The 25,983-nt window shown below is 37.6% G+C and overlaps 1 protein-coding gene across 3 annotated transcripts in view; it reads right to left on the bottom strand.

Annotated features, from left to right (window-relative positions):
- Positions 1-1,488: 1,488 nt before the first annotated feature.
- CPPED1 (calcineurin like phosphoesterase domain containing 1) overlaps positions 1,489-25,983 on the bottom strand; it is a 50,836-nt gene continuing 26,341 nt past the window's right edge. For all 3 annotated transcript variants that reach the window (XM_084295809.1, XM_084295808.1, XM_084295810.1), the window contains exons 3-4: positions 21,922-22,344; positions 1,489-3,930 (exon numbers count right to left, since the gene is read on the bottom strand). In XM_084295809.1, the coding sequence (XP_084151935.1) occupies positions 3,698-3,930; positions 21,922-22,344 (656 nt within the window). In that variant the 3' untranslated portion in view covers positions 1,489-3,697. The remainder of the gene's footprint in view (positions 3,931-21,921; positions 22,345-25,983) is intronic.

Genomic DNA, 25,983 nt, shown 5'->3' with positions numbered 1-25,983 from the left:
GAGATGCTGGGCACCCCATCCTATTTTGGGTTAGTGCAAGGAATTCTTAATTCACTGAACTGAGGAATGGGCTAGAAAAGGTCAAAATACCGCTGAGGCCATTCCATCACTCCAGTGAGCGGTGTGTTCACTAGACTGTCACCCACGCTACGAAGTGATGGTTATGCACACAACTTGCTCCTCTCTGGCACTTTAATTTTCTCCCTTTTGAAAACCTGTGAGGCAAGAACAAAAGTGAATGTCTTCCATGTTTCAAATCTAAAACTTTGAGACTATTTTTCTTCTTCCTGTGACATTAATCACATTGGTCACAAAGTCTAAGAAAATACCTGAATTCTACTTTACCAGATAAAATGCAGGAGAAAGTAACAGAAACTAAATTACTTAATGTTTACCTGTCCCCACATCATGTATGATGAAAATGTAGGCCACAGCCATAGGCCTGTCACTCCTTTTCTCTTAATTATACAGTAAAATACTGATAAAAACCTTGTATAAAAACAAAACTCATAGCAGCTAGTTTTACATTTAAAATTTTTCCCCCCTTTCCCTCCCACGCGACACAGCAAGCCAGATCTAGCAGCCCCACCTTGTGAAAACTCCTGAGCCACATACAGGCAGGGGAAGGCAGGAGGGGTGGCTGGGGTCCCCAGCTGGCCTCTGCTAGCTCACAGTTGGTTCCTGTTTGCTTGTGTGTCTACCACCTTCTGAGCCAAGTAACTTGAAAACATCCCTCAGGTGTATGAGAACCTGGAGCTTGGCAGCTGCACCAGCAAGGGAGAGCAGTGATGCTATTATTTTCCTAGAACTTATTAGAAAAATTCCCATTTTTGATTAATAGAAGATTGTCAAAGGTGGATGAGGCTGAGATAGATCATACCTGCACTGTTGTTTTCAAGCAAACCTGTACAAGAGTTGGCTTGCAGTAGCAGGTTTCTAGAGGGAGCTCTGAAGGGCAGACAAGGTGGAATTTCAGTCCAGAAGGCTTTCTGCAAATCTACATGGTTGCAGCAGTAGAGGTGGAACAATGCTGGCATTACCAGCTCACTGACAACTGGGAACACAGATGCCTGATTTCAGCCTGCTCGGGGTGAATCTAAGCATGAAGAGCCACAATTCTACAACATGCCCACTAAATTGTGAAGATAAAGGCAATAATCTATCTTCTTGCCTTCCACAAATATTACAATCCATATATATTAGGTTAAAAGTTAAGTGGTAGTAGCGGAATGCAGTGGAAGGTACAGTTATACAACGTGTGTCAGCTCCCAAAAGCCTATATGCAAAGAGAATGCATTTAATAAAAAAAATCAGCAGCCTAACTTTACTATGTTACAAAATTACAAACTAAAGGCAAAGCTGGTAATATTCTTTCACATGAATATAAGAATGTATTCTTAGAAATAACTAAATAAAATATTTGAGATATAAACATTTTTTTAAATTGAACTTCACATTTGTACTTGAGTAATATTTTCATGACAGCATGCACAGTATTTCTTACAGTGAAATGATAGAAGTGAAAAAAAATTTACAACTATGAGTTAAAATTATGCTTATACAAACATTTGCATTGCATATTAGTACACTGTAATTCTGAAAATAAAATTGTAGAGCTCTGTAATACCACTACAAACAAATTAACATTTTCATATCTGTTGGAAGACTTTCTCCTGAAGTTATGCTTCTATCTCCCAGGCTTCATATATTCAATTAAAATTATATCCTTTAATAAACAGGCATATGAAAAAACTGCTTAAACACTTCTTCCATTCAGCTTTACAATATTGTGCCAGAGCAATGAGCATACTCCATGCTCCACTTGTCTCAGGTCACTCTGCTGAACTTCAGCCTTAAGATGTACCCTGGCATACTTAAAAGATTTAAGTCATAGCAAGACTATTCTTCCCTATGCCAAACATAAACCAGCATCATCTCATTCTTGAAGCCTTTAATGAGCTGTGATTACTAAATAGCTCCCACCTATGTAAGACCAAATTTTAGTCAGTGGTTTCAAAGATATGTAAGTACCCAGATTTTTAGAATAAGTATCTGAACTAACGGGTGTTTAACTCCTAGCGAAACTGCCATTAGGGTGCTTGGGTACCTACCTATTTCAAAGCAATCTACCCTGAGATTTTCATTCTCATTTCCCAGCTGTTCCCTTGAAAATGAGCCTGTGAAAACATTCAGCTAAACAAAAGCAGCCAAACAATAAAAGCAAGATCATTTTCATGTTATTATCGTGGGACAGTAGCCCACATTTGGTCCGGTCAATCTGTAGGTAGAGTTGTTTCACTGGTACAACTAGCCAAAACACCACAGCGGTGGGTTTTTACAATCTCATGAGCCCCACAGATGAAGCTTTACTGAGCCTCCCAAGTAAACCTGTGACAAAAATATAACAAAACTGACACTTCAGCACAGTATTTCACCTCCTGCACTGTATTTAAGTACCCGTATGTTCTAGGAAATGATGTATGCAAGTACACATAAAATGTATCGAGTACATTGCATTTTTAGCCAGTATTGCTTGTGTCCTTCCATCTTCAGGTGGTAAAGCTGTGCTATATCTGTATTTCTAGGTCACCTGTGGCATAGAGTGTATGATGTGTTCAACTAAACATTTAAAAATTGAGGTATAATGTTAATTAGATGAAGACATTTTTAATTTAAAAGAAATCAGACATGCTTGCTATAAATATTAGTTAGATTGCAGCACATATAGAATGCAATTTTCTTCTTACTACATGATTTATTTTTTAAGACTTAGTTCAGTGAAGAAAACATACTTTACAGGGTTTTCAAGATTCAATGGCTATAATATTTTGATAAGGCACGTTTAAATTGCATTTAGAAATGGAAGTTCTCCACTTGTCTAGGAATCAACGAAGCGATGCTATTCCGTACAGAATATTCTCTCAGCTATTCCAACCTTTGAACCATTGCAGTAATATATACTAATTTAATGGTGATTAAATTTCAAAAGGAAAATAATTGTTCCATGCTAAGTTTCTCTCAGTGGCATTTATACTAGCCTCATTTATAGATTTTTCATTATATAAAACCAGGATATAAGGGAAACCCAAAGCTGTGACTCCACTGAACAGAATGTGCTTGCTCTCCCATTGCTGCTGGCTCTGAAGAGCTAAGAAATTGAAATAAGGGGAAATGGGAGAAAACATGACCTCTGGGTAGCAGTGTCTGATTCAAAGGTTGCTAAAAGTCAGTGGGAGTCTGTTGATTTCACTGAGTTTTCGAGATTTATTTCTACAGAGTAAAAAACATGTCACATTTGTATTGTCCAGAGTGTAACTGAAGTGACTAAATTTATTGATTTTAAAGTGTCTTTTCAAACATCAAATGAAAACAGACTTGAGTTGAAGTACTACTCTTAACTCTTGGTTATACTTTCTATTTATTAAGAAAGTCTTATCCAAGAGGTAAGTAAAAATGCTCAGAACTGAGAAATCTTTTCAATGATACATTAGCATATTAGTTCTGTTATTTCATATTCCTCAGAGGCCTCATTTTCAAAAAGAGAAATATGTCAACACAGAAACAAACTGAGAACAGTTCATGGGCATGGTACATCTGTGACTTCAGCTTGTAGAAACTTTTGCAAACTCTTTCTGTTATTCTAATAAATACAGACAAAACTCGCATCAACCATTTGAGTTAAAAGGGATTTGACAGCCTAAATTTGCTTAGCAAGCATATCCAGCAGCTCCTTCTCCATGCCTTGGCTGCTCAATTCATCTAAACTGTAGTATCTATGAACAATCTTTTCATCTGTCACAACAACTACTCGAAGCCCATGTGTATCTTCTCCCAGCTGACATCCTATTGCTGATGTAACTACCATTTCCAGGCCTCTGTAGGACCCTCCAGCATTCCTATGGTAATGTCCAGAAAATACAGCCTTAATGCCTGTTAAAAAAAAGAAAAAAAGAAAAAAAAGAAAAAAAGAAAAAAGAACATATATTTAGTTAGCATTTACAGTTCATATATGTGTTCATCCTAAAAGATACTGCTGAGGTTTACACTGCTAGTGGGGTTGTAGAGAAAATTCTATGGTAACTACAGGTGTTCTTCAGTCCTTAATAGTTCATAAAGCATAAAATTAAGAGGAAACCATTTACCTGAACTTGCATTTAAAACAAATAATTAGTAAACAGCAATAAATAACTGTAATTGTAATAAAGAATAAATAATTATTAAAAGGAATGATGTTATGCTCCACTGGCTTTGTTAGGGTTACTGGAGTTAGTTACACTTGCTGCAAGGTGTTTGTCATCTTGCTAATCCTTTGGCTAGAAAGAAGGAACACTCTAGAGGAAGCAGATTAAAAGTAGAAAAAAAAATCAGTAATTAATAACTGCCTAAAGAATGATGCTACTGAAACATGAGCTGAAAGCTAAGGACCGTGTAGCTATATTTGACTATTATCATGCAAAAAAATCACTAAGGAGAATTTAAACCTATTTACCTAAGGCTGGTGACCTTAAAAAAAGTCAAGACAAACAAGAAACGTGGATAAAAAGATAATTTGTAATCTATTCTCGACAATATTTAGGGTTTATAGCAGATGGAATAAATCCAGATACATGAAAGAAACCTAATATGCAGAAGAGGTTGTGAGTTATAATAACACAGGGAAGAAAGATGAGAGCACCCAAAAAAGATAAGGTTGATGATCCGCAAGTGTCAAGAATGGCAATGACATGAATTAACATTTACCTAGTACAGGGTACAAACAAAGCAGGTTTATTGTAATTTCCTCTGTATCTTTGATGATTTAAAGCTTTATTTATTTATTTGTTTTTATAAGCTATTTATATTTTACATTGTACTGGGATAAAAATCATTCTGTTAGGAGCTTGAAAGAAAGAGATACTTTTGATCTGAGGAAGGAGACAACAATATGCTGCACTGAACGTTTCTGGGTAGGTAGCATGCAAATATCATCCAAGATTGGTCAGGGGTAAAGAAAAGCTAAATGACAAGCAGCAGCAGGTACAAGGAACAAGCGTACTTTATTTTTAAGGCCTTATAGTGTACTTTGAAATCCTTGGCTGAATCATTCTAACTGATTTTAAAAAGTCCAACCACCCCTCCTCTTCTCTCAGAACACAATAATTCAACAAAAAAATAATTAGGTTTAGATACATGTATGCTATCTGATTTTGACCATCTTCCAAAGGTGACCCACCCATATGTCAGCTCTGCTTTTCTGCCATGCATCTCATTAGCCATGGAATTTTTGCAGAATTTTTGAAACAATTTCAAATTAGATGGAACTGTCATCCTCATCTCCAAAATGGAACTTTTCTTTCTTCTGTCTTGGAAAAAAATAATCTGGTAGAATCTGTGTTCACTGCTCTGAATGGCCTTTCTGATTGTCTTTTCAGGTTAAAGTCCTGATACCAGATAGATTATTTTTCCCTCTCCATTTCATGATTTATAAATTTTAATCAAATCACTTTATTGCTATGCAATAATGAAACCTTGATTAGGCTCATGAGTCACAAAAGTTGGAAAAAAACCCACATATTTTAGTGCTAAGTACTTATTTTTCACATCAAAGTTTGTAAAACCATTAATAACAAAGCTGAGATGCTAGGTTCTTCACAAGAAAGACAGTGATACCACAGACAAACATTTCCCTTCCAGGTTAAGCCAGCATCCTTTAGCATTTAGCTACTGCTAGATACACAGCTGAGCATCATACACCACTTTTTTAAGCAAAAAATCACTGATCAGCTTTCTTGCTAATTTAAGATGGTACATATTTTATTTTGATAGGAACAAAGGTCTGTAAGTAAGCACTGCATCAGCTGCTAACAGGCTTCTGAAAAGATTTCTGAAATTCTTTTAAGAATATTTATATTATTCTATTTTCCAGGATGATGCAAAAGGCAACTAAGTTGCATGCTAATTTAGATATGATATCTGAAAATCCTAGTATTGATACCTGTGACAGATGGGGCAATATGATTTTTTTTTTCTTTACAATCACATTTTTTTTTTTCTCTGCAATCATGTCATTTAAATGTGAAATGAAAATGTGAGCTAAGTATAAATAGCAAATTTTACAAACAGGTTTTGGGATTATCTTTTGGTATGCTCAGTCTAAGATCCTTGGATTTCAGAATGCACAACTTCCTGAAGCTGTGTTTAATGCTATTTTATACTAGTCTAAAAGAGAAAAATTACTAGACTGGATAGTTGAAAATACTAGGAATTTTGTTGTTTGTCATCAAGTATGAAACATATAAATTAATATTTAAAACTGTTGCAGGAAGCATTTAGATCTGTTGATTTATGATACTACTAATGACAACTGAAAAAATTTCAAAAGTGCCTGAATGATTTAGATGTGATTTCCCTATTGAAACACAAGAGGTTGTGTAATCCTTAATCGTAACGACACTTCCATGGTTCTTCATAAAGCACCTGGAAATATATTGTTAATACTGAGTGACTCAAGAAACACACCTAAGTATTCTCTGACAACTCTGATTAAACAGCAAGCACCTTATCAGGATAACCGATTATTTTATGAAATTTAATCTTTCAAAGACTAAATAACAAAGTATTGAAGACTAAAGCACGGAAAAAAGGAAAAGAGGCTGTGTGTAGCTGGTCTTGCTGCAGAGGACCTTGTCATCACCTGCATTGCACCACCTCCTGCAGTTTCTGAGCATGACATGGGAAATTCCAGCTTTTCAGAAAGCCAGAGTAATACAGTGAATAATTCAGTTATTTCATCCAGTAAGTCCATGCTGAGGTTGACAAGACTACCTCTCCAAGTAAGATCTGGTACTTGTTCCATGTGGCTTTCTAGAAAATACATGCCATAGTCCATGAGACTTCCTTCTGAATCTGGTTATGCATTGCTTGTTTTCAGTAGTTGGACAGTAAATGTGACCAAAGATTAATCCAGACTCACAATTTTGGCAGTGAGCTGCCTGATGGCAGCTAGCACTGCTCCACCTGCCAGCCTTACACAGAAAAGCCAGAAAGAAGGGTACATCTGAGATCTTTGTTTAAAAACTCTTGTGAGTTTTGAAGATGTAATCAAATGCCCTTATATCCGCATATCAAGCACCAAAAGATCACTGTGTCTAAGAAGGAAAGTATTACCTGAAGATAATAATGAGATATCTTTGTGCTTAAACTGTGTTACAAATGGTAAAACTTTCACTATATAAAAAAGCTGAAAGATGTCAAAGAAGTTGAAAAAAATTGAAATCTCTGCTGCACAGGCAGAGAAATGAATTGTTTAAGCTTATGCTGTTGCATTCTTTGTACCTCTAGCAAGACATAAGGGGCATTTAATCATCCCATGTACTGTACAGGTGAAAGCATTATTTTTGTAATTATAGAACACTGAGCAGAACCTACAGTGATGTGCAGGGATGGACACCAAGATTAATTTGTTATTGTTTCATATATTCCAGCAATCTGCCATTCCATGCTTCCCACAAAAGGTAAGACACACTCAGTGCTATTCAAGCGGTAGGCCAGCAAATGGGTCATTTGTGTTACTATAACCGTGGCACAACAAAAAATGCTAGCAACAACTGATTTTTGCCTTCAGACAGCAGATATTCTGGCAAAGACTCAATGCAATGCAAAGGCAGAGAGCTGTGCCTAGGAACACGACTATAATTTCACAGGAGATCCTCATCTCCCCAGCCAGAACACCCTGCACCCTTTCTCCTGCAGTAATTTAGACCTAATTCACCATGATTAAATGAAGAGGGAAGTAGGTGACCTCTCTTAACAAACTTGGTTGTATCTGTCCTTTTCTTTCATAGGAGATAGTCGATTTGATGACTGATGTAAAATATATAAAGTAGGATCAACCTATAGTTAAAAATTAAGCAGCTTGGAAAGCAAAATATAAATTATTCTTCTGTGTGCCTGGTAAAAGCTACATGGGCTTTCATATTTCAAAATCCAAACCTCACCCAGATAGCAAATGACTCAAGATGGAAAACAGAATGAAGTAATTTTTACACTGAACAGTGGTATATGAAGGTTGTTGCCAGCTGGAACTTGTCTGTTCTCCTAGTTTAGTTCATCGGTACTGATTCTTTTCGCTCCATGTAACATACTCACCTAGCTGGTGTGAGAGTTACACTTGTAACTTGGAGAGCTTGCTCTGACTCAACGGCAGGAACCTAGCAGAACAGTTTTGTCTTTTCTTTTTTTCCCCCTTGGGAGAAATCCCATCAGAATACCTCAAAAGGTGATGGCGTGACATAACGGGCTCTTTGAAGATTCTGCGCTTTCTGTATTATTTGGATCTTTAGAATCATCATATGAAGGTGTTTTAAAACCGATGCGATAGTCAGTTTGAGAGTGAGGAGTCATTTCTCAACTCCTCCATGTTGTAGCTTATTACAGTGTAACATAATGTAACATACTTGAGCAATTCAGGCACAGAACACAGCATTTATTTCTCATTACACACACATAGCCCAGCCACAAGGCTACACTTGTTCCCCACTTTCCAGCCCCATCATTCCTTCCTGCAGCGACAGGCAGCACGTGCCCACCTAGAGCTGCTTAGGGCATGGCTGGGGATCTCCTTCCATTGCTTGCCAATAGACAGCAAAACTCAGCCTCGTGGGACTTTAAGTATGACATCCTTCTTGCTAAAGTGGGACCTGTCTTCCTTTGTGGCAATGCCCTTAAAAGAGCAAGCCCTGACCTGGGAGGAGTGGATGCTGAAGTAGATGGGGCTGCTTCCTGCATTGCTGCAGCCTCTGAACAAGGCACTTGTGGGGTGGACAGAGGACACATTAGGCTTAATAAAACCAGCCTGCTTTCATCTGAGAGCTGGCTGTAATGCGTCCATGTGTATAGCACCTTCCTGTCCTTACAGCACTCCACAAATAACCGAAGATCTCCAGCAATGCTCTGGACTCCTCCCTCAGGCACACAACAAGCATGGACCTGGCTGGATCTTGGCCTTTACCCGCAGAGTTAAGCTGTGGCTCAGCCTTTGAGGACTGAACATTTAGGAACCAAGTGTTTGGCCTGCTTTCTTACTGCAGCAGCTAGATCTGTAAAATATCCTTACTCGCTTCTAGTAAGTGACAGTGCTACTATGGAAACAGGAATTTATTTCAATGTTTTCCACTTTTTCTGCAGGTAAGCAAAACTGCTTTAGTCTGTGAAAAAGTTAGGACAAAATAACAATCATAAAACCGTAGTGAGATGTAAGCCCCATGTGACACTCTGTAAGTGAAGCGTAAGTGCTTTTGTAAGGGAAATAAGTGCTCTCTTTTAACTGGAAGGATCGTGTTCAGCTTTCCACCTTTCAGAGAATTTAACCTTTGGAACTGAAGAGGAACAGAAATCAAGACTGTGTTAGCACATATGTAAACCAAACCCCAACCACATGGTTTCAGTGCGATTAAGGATAAGGATATAAAAGCAGTAAAGCAACCTTACTAATAAGGACAACCATAATCTCCCACTATCTGAGAACTCATGGGAAGATTTTTGAGGCACCCATCCTAGACCTTTTAGCCAAAAACAGCAGGCAGACACCAGGTAAGAAGTTTGGCCCATGAATCATGCAGTTTTTTTTCTTCTAAGGCAAATATTGCAACTTCACCCCACTTATGTTTAACATCTGCTACCTGCCTACACACAAGAAGGTATTTTGGTACAGAACTGAAATAAGAGTGATTGATAAACAGTGCAAATATGATACCTCACAACAGAGGATGCAATTTAAAACCTTTTACCTCCTGTTGGCTCTGTGAGGCAGACTGTCTAAACAAGCTGGTGTTTATGGATACAGTTCATTCAAATTCCCCATTTTAGCATACGTCTGTCATTCAGGGCCTAATTTTGCTGGATGGGTGTTCAGTGCTGAAATGTCCTTGTGGAACGAGCTGCTCAAGGATCAGCCTTTGCTAGAATTCATCATCTGCCTTTGATACCTCCTAGTGAAAGTTGTGCCCAGACTTCAGGTATTCTTTATTTCCAGTGCTAGTATTAATTTTTGTTATTGTGGTGTTACAATCTGTTACATCTTGAACAAAGAAACAAACAGGTCACTATTGTGTATTAATAGAAGTCTAACTGATGTTGTTTATTACTTCAGTAGTATCTTTTTGTTCACCCAACTGTCTTCCCTTCACTTTTGTTAGCATAAGAAGGAAATCTGAACCAGTCAATGCAATAAGACTAAGATGACAAGCAGGCAATTTACTTTGCTCTTGCTTTTGATCTTAAACATAAAAAGAATCTTAAGATGTATGCACTCAAATTTAATTTATTCATTTCAGATGTTTTTCTGAAGTAATACGGTCAAGTTGCTCGCAAGTCCCCTCACACACAAAACCCATTTTCTAATCCCTGTGAGAAAAGAGCAGTGTTTGTCCTGGCAGGCCTCCCTGTAATAACCTGCTTTAAGGTGTGTGCAGGTCAGTTAATGCAGTTCAGTAGATCCAGCTATGCACAAATGGGTGCAGTCCCCTCCCACTAAAAAGAAAACAAAAAAAAACCAAGAGGTAGGTAGAACAGTAATTTTGTTTTTCATTCTTGACTTCTGAAATAAGCAGATGAGAAAAGCTTTGATATAAAAGCAATATGAAATACTCAAAAGCCACTGTGTAACTGAATTCCAAAGGATGGCACCCTCACAAGCATTCATTATTTCATTTTTAGGAAATACACAGTGATTTGAATTTAAATGTGACTGAAGGTTTTACAAGATCCATTAGCCAAAAGAACAGGATCCCTACAGCAAGACATTATTCACTCCTAATAGATTATTCATTAAAAGAAAAAAAAACACAATAAATTAAGTTCAGAATAAAGTCAAAAACTGTGCAGATAGTTACTACTAAAAGAAAGAAAGAAAAAAAAAACAGCAACAAACACAACAAAACAACAACAAACCAACCACACACTTAACTCTGTGATCATCACAGTCAGATACCACACTGCATGACACTACAGTGGTAACATCTCTACTATGGAAAAAAAGGCCAGAGCTGACACGTTCATTTTTGATCAGTACACGACTGGAAGCCAGCTACTCCAGATGGAAAACTCAGTGCAGGCCATCATGTTGTGCTTCATCTGTTTTAAAACCATGCCTTGGATCACAAAAGCATCTAAAAACAATGAGCTTCAGTCCTGCAAACCAAACATGAGTTTTCAGAGTCATCGATCTGAAAAAAATTAATGTCTTTGTTAAAAGAAAAAAAAGGTTTGAAGTACAGGAATTGATTATGATTTTTGCGAAGCAAAGATATCCTCCTCCTAGCATGCAATTTACTCTCATTTTCTGATCAAGCACAAAAAGTCCTTTTCAGTTCTGATCTGACAAAGCCGAATCTGAAAGACAAAAAGATTTGCTGTTTCCAAAGAACTGATCATAACCTTTCTTCCCCGTAGAATAATGCATTTGTACTGAAGAATGAAATACCTACTATGGCACAATTCTGTGAGTCCAACACAGCCGATTTTGCATAAAATAATTTATATGACATAACAAACAAGCATCTTAAGGATTGTTCAGAGTCATCTGACTAGAGGGAAGTCTTACATGTGTTGATAAATCCTCATTGTCTTGGACATGACACAAGTTAATGAATACTTTATTTTTACGCTACTGTATTTACACCCTGCATTGTGTCACTTCACCCATTCCCTCAGGTTGTAAAGCTACACAGTGGATAAACTAAGACAAGAGGTGAATGCCAGGGAAAGTAATTAATAGCTTATGTAACTGGGCATGCTGCTTTCGATGCTATCTGTATGGTCATTTGTATGCAGACTTGTGCTTTAAAGGACAAGTCACTTTGTACTTAGTTTTATACTCTGTGGTTTCTACTGCACACATTTCTCAACAGAAAATTCCAAAAGTTCCTCTGAAGATTTTTTTCTTCCCCCATTATTTCCAGTGTCTGCTTTCTAAAGCCAACACACCAAGTAAGGAGTCATTACAAGAGCTTCAGCAAGCTCTTGTTGATCTGTGTTCAAAGCTCTGGTAAGACTGACAAGTATTATTGGCATTTCCCATTTTCTCTTTTTCTCGTAGTTCTCTCTTCAAGCTTTGTGAATTAGAACAGCAGGTTGCATTACAAAGGGCTTTTCCTAGAGGGATGGTGTAATGTTAAGCTGACTGATTGGCATGCTGGGGAAACATCCAAATGAGTATCTGAAATTTGCTTCGGTTGCTTCACAGAAAATATTGGTACAGAAAGGGATGACCTGGCCAACCAGGCCCAGGGATGACTTGATGCATACAGCTGTCAGGTCTTCACACAGTGCAGCAGCTCTGATTTGGAAGAGGTTATTCTTGATGACCACCATTTGAGTCCCCACATGACCTGAGCAGAATATTGTTCTGAAGGGAGTGGTGTCCTAACTGCTCCACCTAGTGATAGTAAAAAATTTTGGAAAACTTCAAAGAAAACTTTAGCTATGCCAATGTCTTTAGCATGCTGTCGATTTTACTTCTGACAAGAATCAGATGAGAAAACAGTTCATTAAATGAAAAGAAACTGCATGCTGGATATCACACAGAAGGCAGTTGGTTAGCAGGAGAAGCTCAGGTTATTTTAAAGAATTTTAAAAGTACAGCATCTTCTTTCCACAAATTATACTTTAGCACTCTGAGAAACCCTTCCAAACAACAGTTCTGCAGCACCAGGGAAAAGGGGTCAGCAAGATTTTGACATAATAGCACTGTAAGAGAACAAAGGCATTTAGCTGTGTGCCACGTGTAATTCCTATGAGAGTGATTATGTCCCGGTCACGACTTATTGTTAGGTTGCAGCCCCCAGACTTCCCTCCCTTCCTTGTTACTGTACTGCTCTTGTATTCTGCAGTGTAGAATAATGCAGGGACACAGAAGACTGGGCTTATTTCCAACTCCACATGGGGCAAGGAGGAAAGGGGACCATGGCCCACCTCTTCCTAGAGGCCCAACAGACAACTTCATCTTTTTCAATCTCTCCTTTGACCAATCTTTCAGTTCAAGGAATACTTAAATCATAAAATGTCTCTATCTGAAAAGTGAAACGCTCACCATGACCTATTTTTGTTTTATTAAACAGACAGCAGATACATTCCTTAACATTATGCCAACGAACTTCAATGTATTTTTTTTCTCTTTTTCTCAGCATTCTTTTATCATATTTTCTTAGACATACAGTGGTTGGTCTTCTCTCCTTCCCCACAAAGGCAGAAGTAAGGGGAAAGAGCACTACAGGACTACGTGACGATCGTGTTTGAAACCAAGGGTTTCATGTGTGAGTGAGAGGGTGGCCACGTCCCTCTCCCTGCAGGAGAAATCACCCTTAGGCAGCCAGGTACTTGTCGGTGTGGGGCCATTGGGGATAACGTGGCACCAGAGCCCAGCAGAGATGACAGTCAGCATGGACAGGACACACGTGCTTTCGAACATCCCAATTTAAAAATTAAACAAGTAAAATTCAGTGTCTCTTTGGAAGACCTCTCTAAAAGCTTGCACTGTTGAAGTATTGTCACAAGCTTCAATTGTCTTCTCATGGAGCAGTATTTCAATAAAAATCACCTATTTTTACTGGCAAGATTTCCTGTACCAAGTCATGAATGTTGCCAAAAGTCTCTGGCTGCTGGTAGCCTGAGCTCTTACAGTGGTAGAGTTCAACGGCTTATAGGAATAAATGAGGTATAGCAGAACATTGCACGTAACACTGTTGATGAGATTTGATGTGATAGCACAGACTAGCATGACGTATGAAAGCTTGGGTAGGAAAGAGGGAAAAAATCTCAATGCAACACTATGATTTTTTAAGTACATCTGTTTTCCTAACTTCTTGAAAATTGGATGTTCGTTAGTTCAAGTTAATTCCAGAAATACAAATCGAGTCCCAGTCTCACAAGAAATCTAGATGCATTGATTGCAGAGGTCCAAATCAGCTAAAGCAGGATGGAAAATGATGCTCGTATCACACATTTATCTTGAAATACTAAATATAATTTCATGAAGATAGGTGCACCTAGAAAACAAATTTTCTCACACAACCTGGATACTGGGCTGGAGTTCAGACTTGAACTAGTTTAAATTCCAGAGGTGTCTGAATCTAATTTCTATAATTACACATACTTCCATGGCTTGCTTCCAAAAAATCCTGAATTCAGAAGAAGTTGTTTTCCAACTCTAGTTCCTAACATACAAAGACCATTTTGAAGCAGGTTTTCTGTGCCCAAAACGCAACTGGCCTAGTCTCAGTTGGAAATCAAACTGCTCAACCCAGCACTATGGACAGTGTAAAAATATAGGAAGAAAATTACCAATATAAAAATAAACCAAAGAAAAGCAAGCAGATTTTCCAAATTAGGAAGAGAATGCCTGGAATAATCAGCATAGGCAATCAGTAGCATGCTTTATTTAGACTGAGCCTTCAATTAAATAAATGCTTTTCTCAGCAAAAGCAAATGAGACTGTAAGAGAATGAGAAGGCTAAATTAGTGGAATATGAATGACATAATAAATATGTAATGAGTACAGTACAGACCTTTCTTCTCCTCCCCTGATCTCTGTAAAGATTTCAGGAAAAAAAGTAGTTCTGACTGGGCAACAAAATTTATCGCGTGGTCCAGATTACTACCCTTTAAGTGCTGATTAATGAACAATTTTTTAAAATAACTCCAGACACGAACCAATGGTCACTGCATTTCATTTACGGATTTATGGCTCCCAGAACAGACTGCAGGTGAAGTTCAAAGCAAACAAGAGGAGGCATTTCTTCACAGAGCACCAGCTGTGAAATGGGAAACTCCTTTCCACTGTGAAAGCCAAGAGTTTTCAAAAGCCAACTCAACAAATCCACAGAAGAACCCCTAAATAGCACTGTATTGATAAAACTAATATGATTAAGTAAGTCCCTAAAAGAAAAATTGTTGGAGATTGGAAGAATACTTGGAAGAAGTATCATTATGCACTTTGTTGTCCTGTGCTATAGGGTTTGAGAAGGAGCAGCAGAGGAGTGGGCAACAGGGACAATCATTCTGGTCTAGTTACTCTGCTGTTACATTAGCTATTAAGTTTAATGATCGAAACTAAGTTTAAAATAGAATTATGCTTATTGAAAAATCGCAAGCTTCCCAGGCCAAACCTCTTGCTCAAAAACTGAAGAAAGGGTATGTACTGGGAAAAACTGAACCTGTACGTACTTGTCCCTGAAACTGCAGGGGCTAGACAGGAACAGCACTAGAACCAAAATGGAAGCAAACAGATGGAGAAGCAGTTCTGTAAGGAAACAACTGCACTCAGTGAAAAACCTGAATGCTATCAACACCCCTCGGTACCCTTTCAGAGTTGTCATGGGCAGGAGAACAAAATCAACTATTATCCAGGCACAGGTAGATGCTACTGTAAGAGACTCAGGGTGTGTATATGTTCCCATGCACATCTATGTGTAGATATCTATCTTTTTTAAAAAGGCAATGTTTCTGGGCAAATACAATGATTTAAGTCACAAGGATAAATTGATCCTGAGCACCTCCCCTAGAGCATCAGGCACAAACTGCCTTTTTTTCCTTCCTTTCACTTGCAGCATACAGCAGCTTTTTACAGTGCTGAACAGTGTGGTCGGTTCAAGAGTAATACCTGTTCTCAGAACAATTTTGCACTCCAAAATGATGTTCTTTCAGCTTCCCTACAAGAGCACACATTAACCATAGGCACTTTTTGCTGTACCTTCTTCCTCTCCCCGGGCAGGTGGTGTATATCATTTTTTCAAGACTTCAGTGCTACAAAGTGAATGATAATATTTAGTAGTCTTCGTAAACAAAATCTCTCTTGTGGAATTAAATTGATTTTTATCTCATTGCAATTTGAGAAGTGTTCACATCACCCCATCTGCCAAGCAGGTGTTACAGAAGCAAACAAAGATGTGAAAGCATCAGTCACAGCAGTGCTCACAGGACTGTTCAGTGCTCAGGCAGTTCTCAGACCCTGCTCTCCAAAAAACACAGTCAGTTCCCTACAGTGGAGCTCCAGTAAAAGGAAGTATTCCCACTGGTAGGTGTCAGGGAACACCTTAAATCAACCATCACCATTTGAATCAACCTTAAATAACCATTGTAGAATTATTCTGTGCAGACCTTATAAGCTATCCTACCTTCTTCATCAGAGGTATTGTGTAATTAGAATTACAACTCAGCAACACGAGCATCTTAATAAAAAAAACAAAACACACTGTTGCCTGTTGTTAGCAAACATGACCCTAGAAACATGCAGGAAAACTTACTTAAATCTACTTCATAGAATAAAAAAATCCAGAGCTTGAGGCAACTGGTGAAATCTGTGGGTCTATGTAAGTGGGAGACAAGCTATTAGTCTGCAAAGTCTATCTATGACAAAGCAGTTTTTTATAGGACACCACTGAATGCAGCTATATAGAGAAGGACCTTAGTCACACTTGTTTTTCCTATATAACCAGAGGAGAGGCAGCAGGCACAGCCAGAGAGTGACTTCAGATCACCTAACGAGACTGCAGCTCTAAATAAGCCGTTTAGAGGTGCTCTCTGTAGAAGGTCACTCTGTGCTTCAGGTTTATCTCTGTGAATGCCTCTTGTGACCCTTCGGTGGAATTTATTTCTTGGTTTTGCTACATTTTCTATTTGAAAATGAAGCTTTCTCAAAGATCTGATACAAAGCCCAGATGATCCTGGCTTGCTGTGTGCTCTAAGGAGTGAAAAGAAGGTAACCAAACTACAGCCCAATGGAGAAAACAGATGTCAAAAATTTATGGAAGAACAAACATTACCTAATCTCTCATTATGGATTATGCTAAATAATTGTATTTTGCAGCATCTCACTGCTGAATTTCAGAAAAAAACCTATGTCTCTGTGTATCTACGTACTAGATAATATTCTTATACTTGGGGAGCAGTCTTAAAAAACACCATTCTTACACAGATACACAAAAGATATTGAAACTGGTTACCTGTACCATGAGCATATAATTTCAAGGTTGAAAGAGTTTGAGCTAAACACTGAAGCTGAGAGTATTTAAATCTAAATTATCTTAAATACTGACAAAGCAACACATAAGCAAGCACAGATTACTCACTTGGTGTATGGGCTTTGCCAAAATCAAGGTCTCAATGGCAGGAAGAAGAAAATATTACTCCCTTGTCAACTTTGATTACACAACAAAGAAAACAATGAAACATAACATATGTTGTCTGGTAAATTTTAGAAACAACAGCTTTCAGCACTCCATGCTTTAATTTTGTACTCAAATATATCTCAGCTGTAGATGTTCAGAGAGCTGCTTCTCCCTTTAATACCACTCTCCCGTCAAAACATTCTAAGAGGAGCAGGTAGGTATTACACTCTCTTAATGAGTGAAGGTGTTAGAAGTTACAGTATCTCCAGTCACAAATAAAATGACAAAAAGACATTTAATAAAGTTAGGTTGTTATTTTCTCCTGTATGTATGAATTTAAGTGCTTTCTACCACATCTGAAAAATTGCTTTGAAGTCATCTTGAATTTAGAACTCTTTAATTAAAAAAGCCAGATGCTGCAGGGATTTTCCTTCTATTATTTTACATCTATTTATTATCTTGCAATTCTCTCTCAGATTCATAAGTCTCTCACCTAGATACATCACCTGTATTCTTTGTTGGTGAAGAAACCAGCTAGTAATTTAGGTTTTACCTGACAGAGGTCTTAAAGCTATTCAGACATCTGCTTAAATATTTCACTTCAGTATGGTCCTTATTGTGTTAAGTTTCCTAAGAAATTTCAGTGTGTTGTTGATGGTTCTCAGGATAAAAAGTCTTTAAAAGATTGTCCATAGCTCATCTTTTTTTGGTCACAGAAAAAGTCTGTAAAGCCTAATAAAATTATAATTGAATGAGATCCGTAAGACAAAGCATGCCTTCTATTGGATAAACTGCTTGTTTAAAAACTAGTTTCTAATGTTTATCAAAGAAACATGTCATACAGGCCAGATTTTGGGCTGGACTACCACCTGGATTCCTTATTTTTTCAATTCAAAGCTACAAGCAAACCTATTTATATCATTGCTATAAAATTCTTAAAAGCTGAATATGTAATTCATGCAGCAGAGCAAACCTCACCACCAAGGATGTTAGCTCAGCTCATCCCCAGTACTCACACAGTGGCTTTTTTTCCTGTACTTAGCTTCTGCAGACAGGAGATGAACCTTACCAACTGGGGCTAAACATTACACAAACATGCTTTCAGAGATATATTCTCACTTAAAGGATAAACTATGTTCTCAACTGAGTTGACTTTCACTATCACTGAAATTGCTTTTTCATGGACAATGGTTGTTATAATGCATTTGAAGAAAAATTGGACTCAGAAGATTTCTTAGACGTGCAGCTTACAAGTATGGTTTAACTTTGCATAGTAGTAATACATATTTACAAGTACCAGATTTTCAATTTATAAATATTTATCATAAGGACATGATTTTATCTTTAATTAGCCCAACTGTTAAGGACACTTTTAATGTGAGAAATGTAATTCAGTACTTCGTACCAGATGTAGCCTCTACAGCTAGTCTTTTATCTCTGCTTGTAATGAGTGGATACTTAAACCAAAAGCATTCTGTAATATGTAAGTGGTCAGAAGGGAGTAACTACACAAGATTTGGGCTCAGGATTTAAAATAATCATTTTCTGAAGTTGCATACCTCACTCTGAAGAACCAGTGCAATACTCCCATCCATCCTTTAAGTATCATTTTATTTCCTATAAAAATCCATATGACTTTCTTCGTCTATGAAAGGACTGAAATCCTTAGATTTTTCTTCCTTTCCTCTCTCTAACCAGATGCATTATGGCTCCATGTTTGACACTATGAACATGAAAAGTATAAGCAAGAGAACTGGGATAGTTCCAGGTCTGATCCTGGGTTATCAACACCAGAAATACAATGCCCATCTACTAACCTTGCATTTCCAAAACCAACAAACCCTAGAACATGCACATTACATTGATTATACTGATTTTTTTTTGCAATTACACAATAATCCTTCAGAGTGGTTGGAAACACTGCAAAACAGCATCATGCCAGGATGCAAAGGGAGAGATGGAGAACGAGAAAGCAAAAGGAAGGATGGGCTGGTGTCAGGCCAGGGTTAGGAGAATAGTGGGAGACTCATTATGAAGGCAGCCTTGCCTTTTCCAGAATAAAAAGCTGTACCATACTTCTCAATTACGTGTTATAAGCGGTTAACCTTCTTAAACAGCAAGTTGTAAAACAAAAGAAACCCCAACAAATGCAAAGTAAGTTGGGGTTTCATTGTCAATATGCTGTGTTTTAATTCTCCATTAATATATGAAGTGAACTGGGAGGAACCAATTTTATGTCTTACCATGCTGACTGCCTCTTTGTAATCTACTGATAACATTCTGTGGTCTTACAAAGACCGTTCTTCAAAGGAATAATAAAATGGAAGCCAAATGCACCCGTTACTAAGGAAACTCTGAGTCAACTTTTGATGCAGCTCGTTTTTCCCAGCACTCCAAGTAACACTGAGCTGCTGCTCTCTGTATTCATTTAATTAGCACGTTTAATTATTGGATTGCAAATGTTACTTATTGCCTCAATGTTGTCTAAAACAGCGAGGAAAAGATCAATGTATTAACGTATTCATGAAGGAATCAAACAACAAGCCATTTGGGGAGGATTTTTGAGTGGGAGCAAGGGGCACAGTGGGAAATGATGGAGGGAAGGAACGCATTGGATGTTCGTGCAAAGAAGTTCAGATTTTTTTTTTTTTTGCGGGAGTTGTCTCGTATTCTTGGCTTCCCATTCACTCTTCCCTCTCCCTTGAAGTCTGTGTGAGTTGTCTGAAAAAAGTTTTGACTTTTGATTAACCCCCTGGATACTCATTAGGAGAAATAGTCTGAAATATCCCCGTAAGAAGCATGATAACTTAACAATGGTAAATGTTACAATGATAACATTTTGCATAATTTCTCTTCTCTTCTTCTGATTAATTATATTCCCAGTGCTGAGTGTTGCAAAATGTTAGCAAGCCATCTGGATGTCAGAAAACTCTAGAACAGAACTGCTCTGGTTTCCACTCTAATGCTCCTTTACATACACCTGCATGGTAGCGTCCTTCTGCTAACACACTCTCTAATGGACTAGGATGCGTTTTTACCAACAATACATAAGCATTCAGCTGCCCAAGTTTCCAACAGAATATTTCCCACTATATTATCACTAGCACAAAAATGAACAGACAAAAAGACCATAATCAGGTAGGTACATTTTTCTTTTTCATAGGAAAAGTTGGAGAAAGAAAAATGCACAAATATTTTATATTAAATTTTGGGCTCCTACCTGTCAGGCAAATCTTGTCAAAGCAAAAATGTTGTTGTATGCAAACTTGTATGTTTTCTTTTTTCAAACTTTCAATGAAAATACATGAGTTAAATGAGCAACTATCATGGAGTGATTATTTATTTTCTTACTATATGGGTTCCTTCTATTTACCATTTTTATTAACATTATGCAAGATTTGGGAGTAACACCTTAGGAGCCATTGCCCTGAGCACTTTAAAAAACAACAACACAAAACCCTAAAAAAAACCTGTGTGAAGTGAAGCAGGGAAAAAAGGTAGAAGGTACAGGTTCATGGTTCAAGATGGAACTAACATACATGCCTGCTTATACACACACATATTTCAACTTATGTTAACTTCTTACCTCTTTCTTCTTTCTTTTTATCAGTTTCATTCCATGTGTAACCATATAATTCTGCTGTTTTTCTTTAAATAAAGAAAACAAAATCTCCCTTCTTTTGCAATAAAACTAAAAGTCTTAACCAAAATCCTCCTTGTGTCCAAAACCAGTATCTTTATATTTTGTATTAAGATATTATGAGGTATGCTCAGCACGTCTCCTTAGGGAAAAAAAAAATCTTGTAAAACTTGAATCTGCAAATATGTCAGTCCCCTAGAGAGCCCTCAGATAATTGTAAATTTTGGCCCTACTGATTGGAAACAGGAGGAGATTCAGAGCTTGGAAATTAGGCTGGTTTTGGATGAGTCTTGGCTTAACAATTATATGGTAAATTATGAACAATAACATAAGCAATTTCCATTGTTCAGTAATCCAAATAACGTATTCTTTTATAGATACAGAGAAAATGACACTCTGATGCAGCGATGGCAGGCTAGCAGGAAATTTTGAGGGACTAGCACACTCCAGGAACATGAAAGCAATTAACAGGAAACAATGGGAACAGCACAGAGGAATAGCTGCATACTGTATCTGTCTCCACGGCATTCAAGTTTCATCAAACAAAGCTAAGGGATTTGGTACAATATTCTCGTTCAAAGCATGTTCCACCTGCCTTTCATCCCAGAAATGGCCCCTATTAGGATGGATAAACAAAGGATGGATCTTAGCAGAGCAAGACTCTTTTTAACACTGAATAAATCTGGAGCACATTACACTCTTGGTTTAAAATTGGCTCAGTGTGGCAGAAAACAACCTCCAAGGTAATTCTGAATTCTGTTTCTCTGTTTTATACAAAATAATTTCTGTATTTTACTCCTATGGCAATACCTGATCTTCTATTCCTTCAGTAGGAAAAATTCAGGTTGTCTTGTATATACCGGCACTTGCAAAATGGAATCCTTGTTATTTGTCTTAAAGAGTTTTTCACTTTCAGTTCTTTACTTTTCACTCAAAGTTTTAAATTTCTTTTGCTGCATTTGAGAGGTGATTAGATTCAGTTGATAATTCTGCCCTAAGAGTAACAATGAGGCTATTAATCTAAATCTAAAATTCCCTGAAAACAGTACCACGCAAGTTAAATTTATTTTTTTCTGGCAGTGCAATGATTAACAACTGGAAAAAAAAAATCAGAGAGAGGAAAATTCAAGAAAATACCTGCTTTATGAAACTTTTCCATTATCTCTTGACGAACCGATTTTTCCAAGTTGAAATAATCATGGTCTTCATCGGGTTCTCTCAGAAACAGAGGGATGTGCTGAAACACTATTATATGCTTGCATTTATGTTTTTCAGCAACAGCCAGCTGCTCATTAAGCCACACATCCTGGGCTTGCTTCAACTCTGGGCATTTGGAAGAATCAAAGTACAACTGAGAATTTAGCACAAGAAAGAAAACACCTCCAACCCAAAAGCTGAAGTAGTCATCTCCCCAGCTCTTGCAATAATTATCAATTGTTTCTCTTGTTGGAGCATTGCCAATATCATGATTTCCACTAACAAATACCAATGGGATATTCTGGTCAGTGTTCTTCAGAACGTTCTTTAAATCTCGCTCTTGGTCCTTTCTCCACTGAGATCCTATAGAACAAACAAACAAAAAAGTTTTATTGTTTATGATAGCTTTTCCTAATTTCATTGTTTGTTTTAGATAATGGAAATACTACATATAGTAAGAAATATTTGACATTAGATTTGTGATCATGGTAATATGCAGGAACATAGACTACATGCATACCTTCTCTTTAATATAGTACGTCCAGAAAATCCCTTCCCTCCTGCTTATCGAGTACTCAGCCTTTTCTGAAATTTTCATTAAGTGAGGCTCTGGATAGGAACCAACAGACAGTGCAACAGTAGTCTAATAGTCAGTGTTTTGCACCAAAAGCTTTGGGGTCCGATTCTTGTCATCTACACACCGACAATCTGGTGAAGAAATGCAGCCATATTGGATGGCACAAGTCAGCTTTTATCAAGGATAAAAAAAAAAAAGTTTTAAAACTGGTTTATATTTTATGTTACTGCAAAGGAATTAAGTCTTTTTTTTTTTTTTTTTCATTACAAGAACTACTTTAACAGCAAAAATGTAATTAGTGTCTTGTGGTGACTTGTTTATATGATGAGTCCGCTTTAATAATAAGCATAGCATTAATTTCAAAGAAAGGTAATTGTTTACTTTGCTAGTTTTACCCTCATCTCATTTTTACATTAACATGCATACCCAGACAGTTACTTTTCTGGTTTTCTGAAATTTGTCCTTCTCTAGGCAGGCTTAATTAATTTACAATCACTAAACAAATTTAAAAAGCATTTTTTTTTTGAAAAAAAGTTATTCTATGATAACAGATTTTTCAATTATCCAAAGAGTAATTAATCTTTAATCACAGAGGTCACGGATATGTCTACTTTTTGTGAATTAAATTGCACATTCATAAAGCGCATTTTGCCCTGCAATACAGTCTAATATGGGCCTGTTTCACAAATAATAACTGAATTTGTTAACCAAGAAATTTTAGCCGGGTTTTCACAAGAACTCTGAAATCAGAATTACAATATAGGTTTGGGTACAAGTCCATGCAAATCGATCATCATGTATTTTTAGACTGCATTCTATTTTTGTAACTACACATATGTATATGTATAGAAATGTATTACTGGGACTCTGGTCACGTAAGTAGGAGACAAAAGATTTTTTTAATCCACATTTCTTGAAAATCCTTGCAATTAATGTTTCCAAACACTGACCCTTGGTAACTAATAAAGTATTTCAATTCCTTTTCTCTACCCTATAGATATACCGTACATCTTATTGCTGTTACTAGAATCCTATGGTTTGAGAAAAGTACTAAAAACCAACATATTCATATATCTAAATGTAAAGACAGGTGTGAGATCTGGTAATTGGTGTGTCAATTCAAAGGGAGGCAATCCACAGCACTGATCTTTAACTGCAGAACATTATTGTAGCAAAATCTCTGAGTAACTTAGAAATACTGGCCATATGGCACTAGAAAGTATCTGGAAAGTAGAGGACGGCGGGTAGGTTTGTAGGGCTTGTACCAGGAGCATGGTCAGTATGGGCCATCCTTCCAGTTCTGGAAAATCCTTATTACTCCTAGAAACGAACAAGGCAAATAACATCTCCTTGTACTTGGAGGAGCTGGATGTAAAACAAACCAAAAAATAAATCTGACGTACTTTGTTGCCCATAGGGCAGGAAGCCCAGTGAGAAAGCTGCTTGCCCTGCCCCTCCCTGCCTTCCCAAGTGAAGAGCTGGAAATTTCAAGCTATAAATACAAAAATGTATTCCATGGGGGAGGGAGGTGGGGAAAAGGCGAGGGGGAAGGCTCTATTAAGAGATAAGTAAACACACTACACCATGCTAATCTACACGCTATCACTTTGGGAAATTTAGCTAACAGTTTCAGAGTATAAAGACATTTATGCATAAGTTACAGAAATAATTTGTAGAATTATGTATATGTCTTCCCAGTGGTGAAATTCAAGCTCCAGAGACTAACACTTAGATTAGATTTGTCGACAGCAGGGCACTGGTTCCCTCATTTAATGCAATATTATTTCTATAGCAACAGGGAGACATATTCAGTGTTTTATTGCAGAAAACAGATTGTTCAAAATGGAAAACAAGGTCTCTGCCCAAAGAGTCTAGGAAACCATACTAAGTAAAGATTATTTCAGGACAATTACATTCTGGCTTGACCTTTTCTTGGTAGAAAGTCAAAACAACTTCAAAAGAAGAGAAAGCTACAGAGACAAAGGTAGAAAAAAGGAGGAGCAATGTCTTTGTAGTCTTTGGGACAGGGCTAGCTATACTAATTAATCATTCCAATGATTATGAAGAACATTTTGATGTGCCAGTATATATTTCTTTAGCTTAGAGAGAGGATTGGTTGGAGGCAAATAGGAAGAAGATATAATGCCAAGAGGCAGTGTAAAAAAGTAATTTGGGAAGTGTCAGGGTGGATGGAAACAAAATTCATTTCTGTTCTCTTTATCCTGGCATCATGTGCAGTGACATTTTTAAATCCCAAGCTACAATATTCTGTCTTTATGTTAGGCTCTGTAAATACAGTCTTGCCCTAAGATAAACAACTTAAATTAATAGCCCATAAAGGACAGTTTGTTTTTTAGGAAAAACACAAAAGCGAGAGCAGTTGCCTATAATTCTCCACAGCTTCCCAGCTTATCATTTCTGAAGGATGAGCGATGTGAACAGGAGCATGAAGGTGCAATGTCAAAGGCTCTGCTGTGCTGCATCTTCCTGCTGTAGGTTACGTCGCTGTTTGCCTACACTTGCAATGTTCCATCTTGCATTGCTTTAAGGAGTAAAGGCAACCTCCCTTCACTCACTGGAAGAGTAGATTTCAAGAAAGAATGTACTTTTAAAGCATTTTTGCTGAAGCTGGCTTTAGTCAGCACAAGCAGAATTCAGATTATTCTGCCAAAGAAATAATCCTCTTGCTGATAATCCATGCTGCAGTTTACTTTGGTATTCCAGACCGTGCCTCTATAGCAAAGTGTTGGGTTTAAAAAAATTTTTTTTGGATGCTTTAGCTACAAAAACAATTTGAAACAGTTTGTCCCCAGACCACAGTGCTGCAATGTGTGCTATCTGCAGTTCTGTATCTGAGACAAGCATTTACAGACAGCAACCTCCACCAGCATCATCACTTTCCCACCCTGCAAGGTATTCCAAATACCTAACCCTTGTTTATCTACTGATATGAGGTAGGAGGAAAAGACCCCCAAGTGCTACCCCACCTCTGCCAGAGGACACAGGTGCATGGAAACTGTGGGTGCATCAGCCTGCGCCTCCAATTTCATGCAATTTTTCAAGAGATGGAAATTCCAGTGAGGTAATTAGACATTTTTTGCTGAACAATCAAAGGTATTGGTCATACATTCACAGAGACCACCACCAGAGAGAGGTCAGTTACTCAACCTGACATGACGACACCTCATTTCTCTTTCCGACGACCTACTGAGAAGTCACTTCCCAGTGATCTGCTTGGCACAGACCAGCCCCGTACCGCAGGGCACAAGTGCTGCAGCTCTACAAGCAATGCTGATATTTCTGTTGCTTCTAAAGCTCCTTTAGGGGCTGGTTTTCCTCAGGAGCAAGAACAGTCCTATTTGTCTACTTCTTTTGCAAATCTTGGCACAGACATTACTGTGTCATGGTTTGCTACAGGAAAAACA

This window comes from Netta rufina (genome assembly GCF_964035555.1).
Source record: "Netta rufina genome assembly, chromosome: 15".
Taxonomy (NCBI): Eukaryota; Metazoa; Chordata; class Aves; order Anseriformes; family Anatidae; genus Netta; species Netta rufina.
The sequence above is the reverse complement of the archived record's forward strand: the minus strand, read 5'-3'. Positions and strand labels throughout refer to the sequence as shown.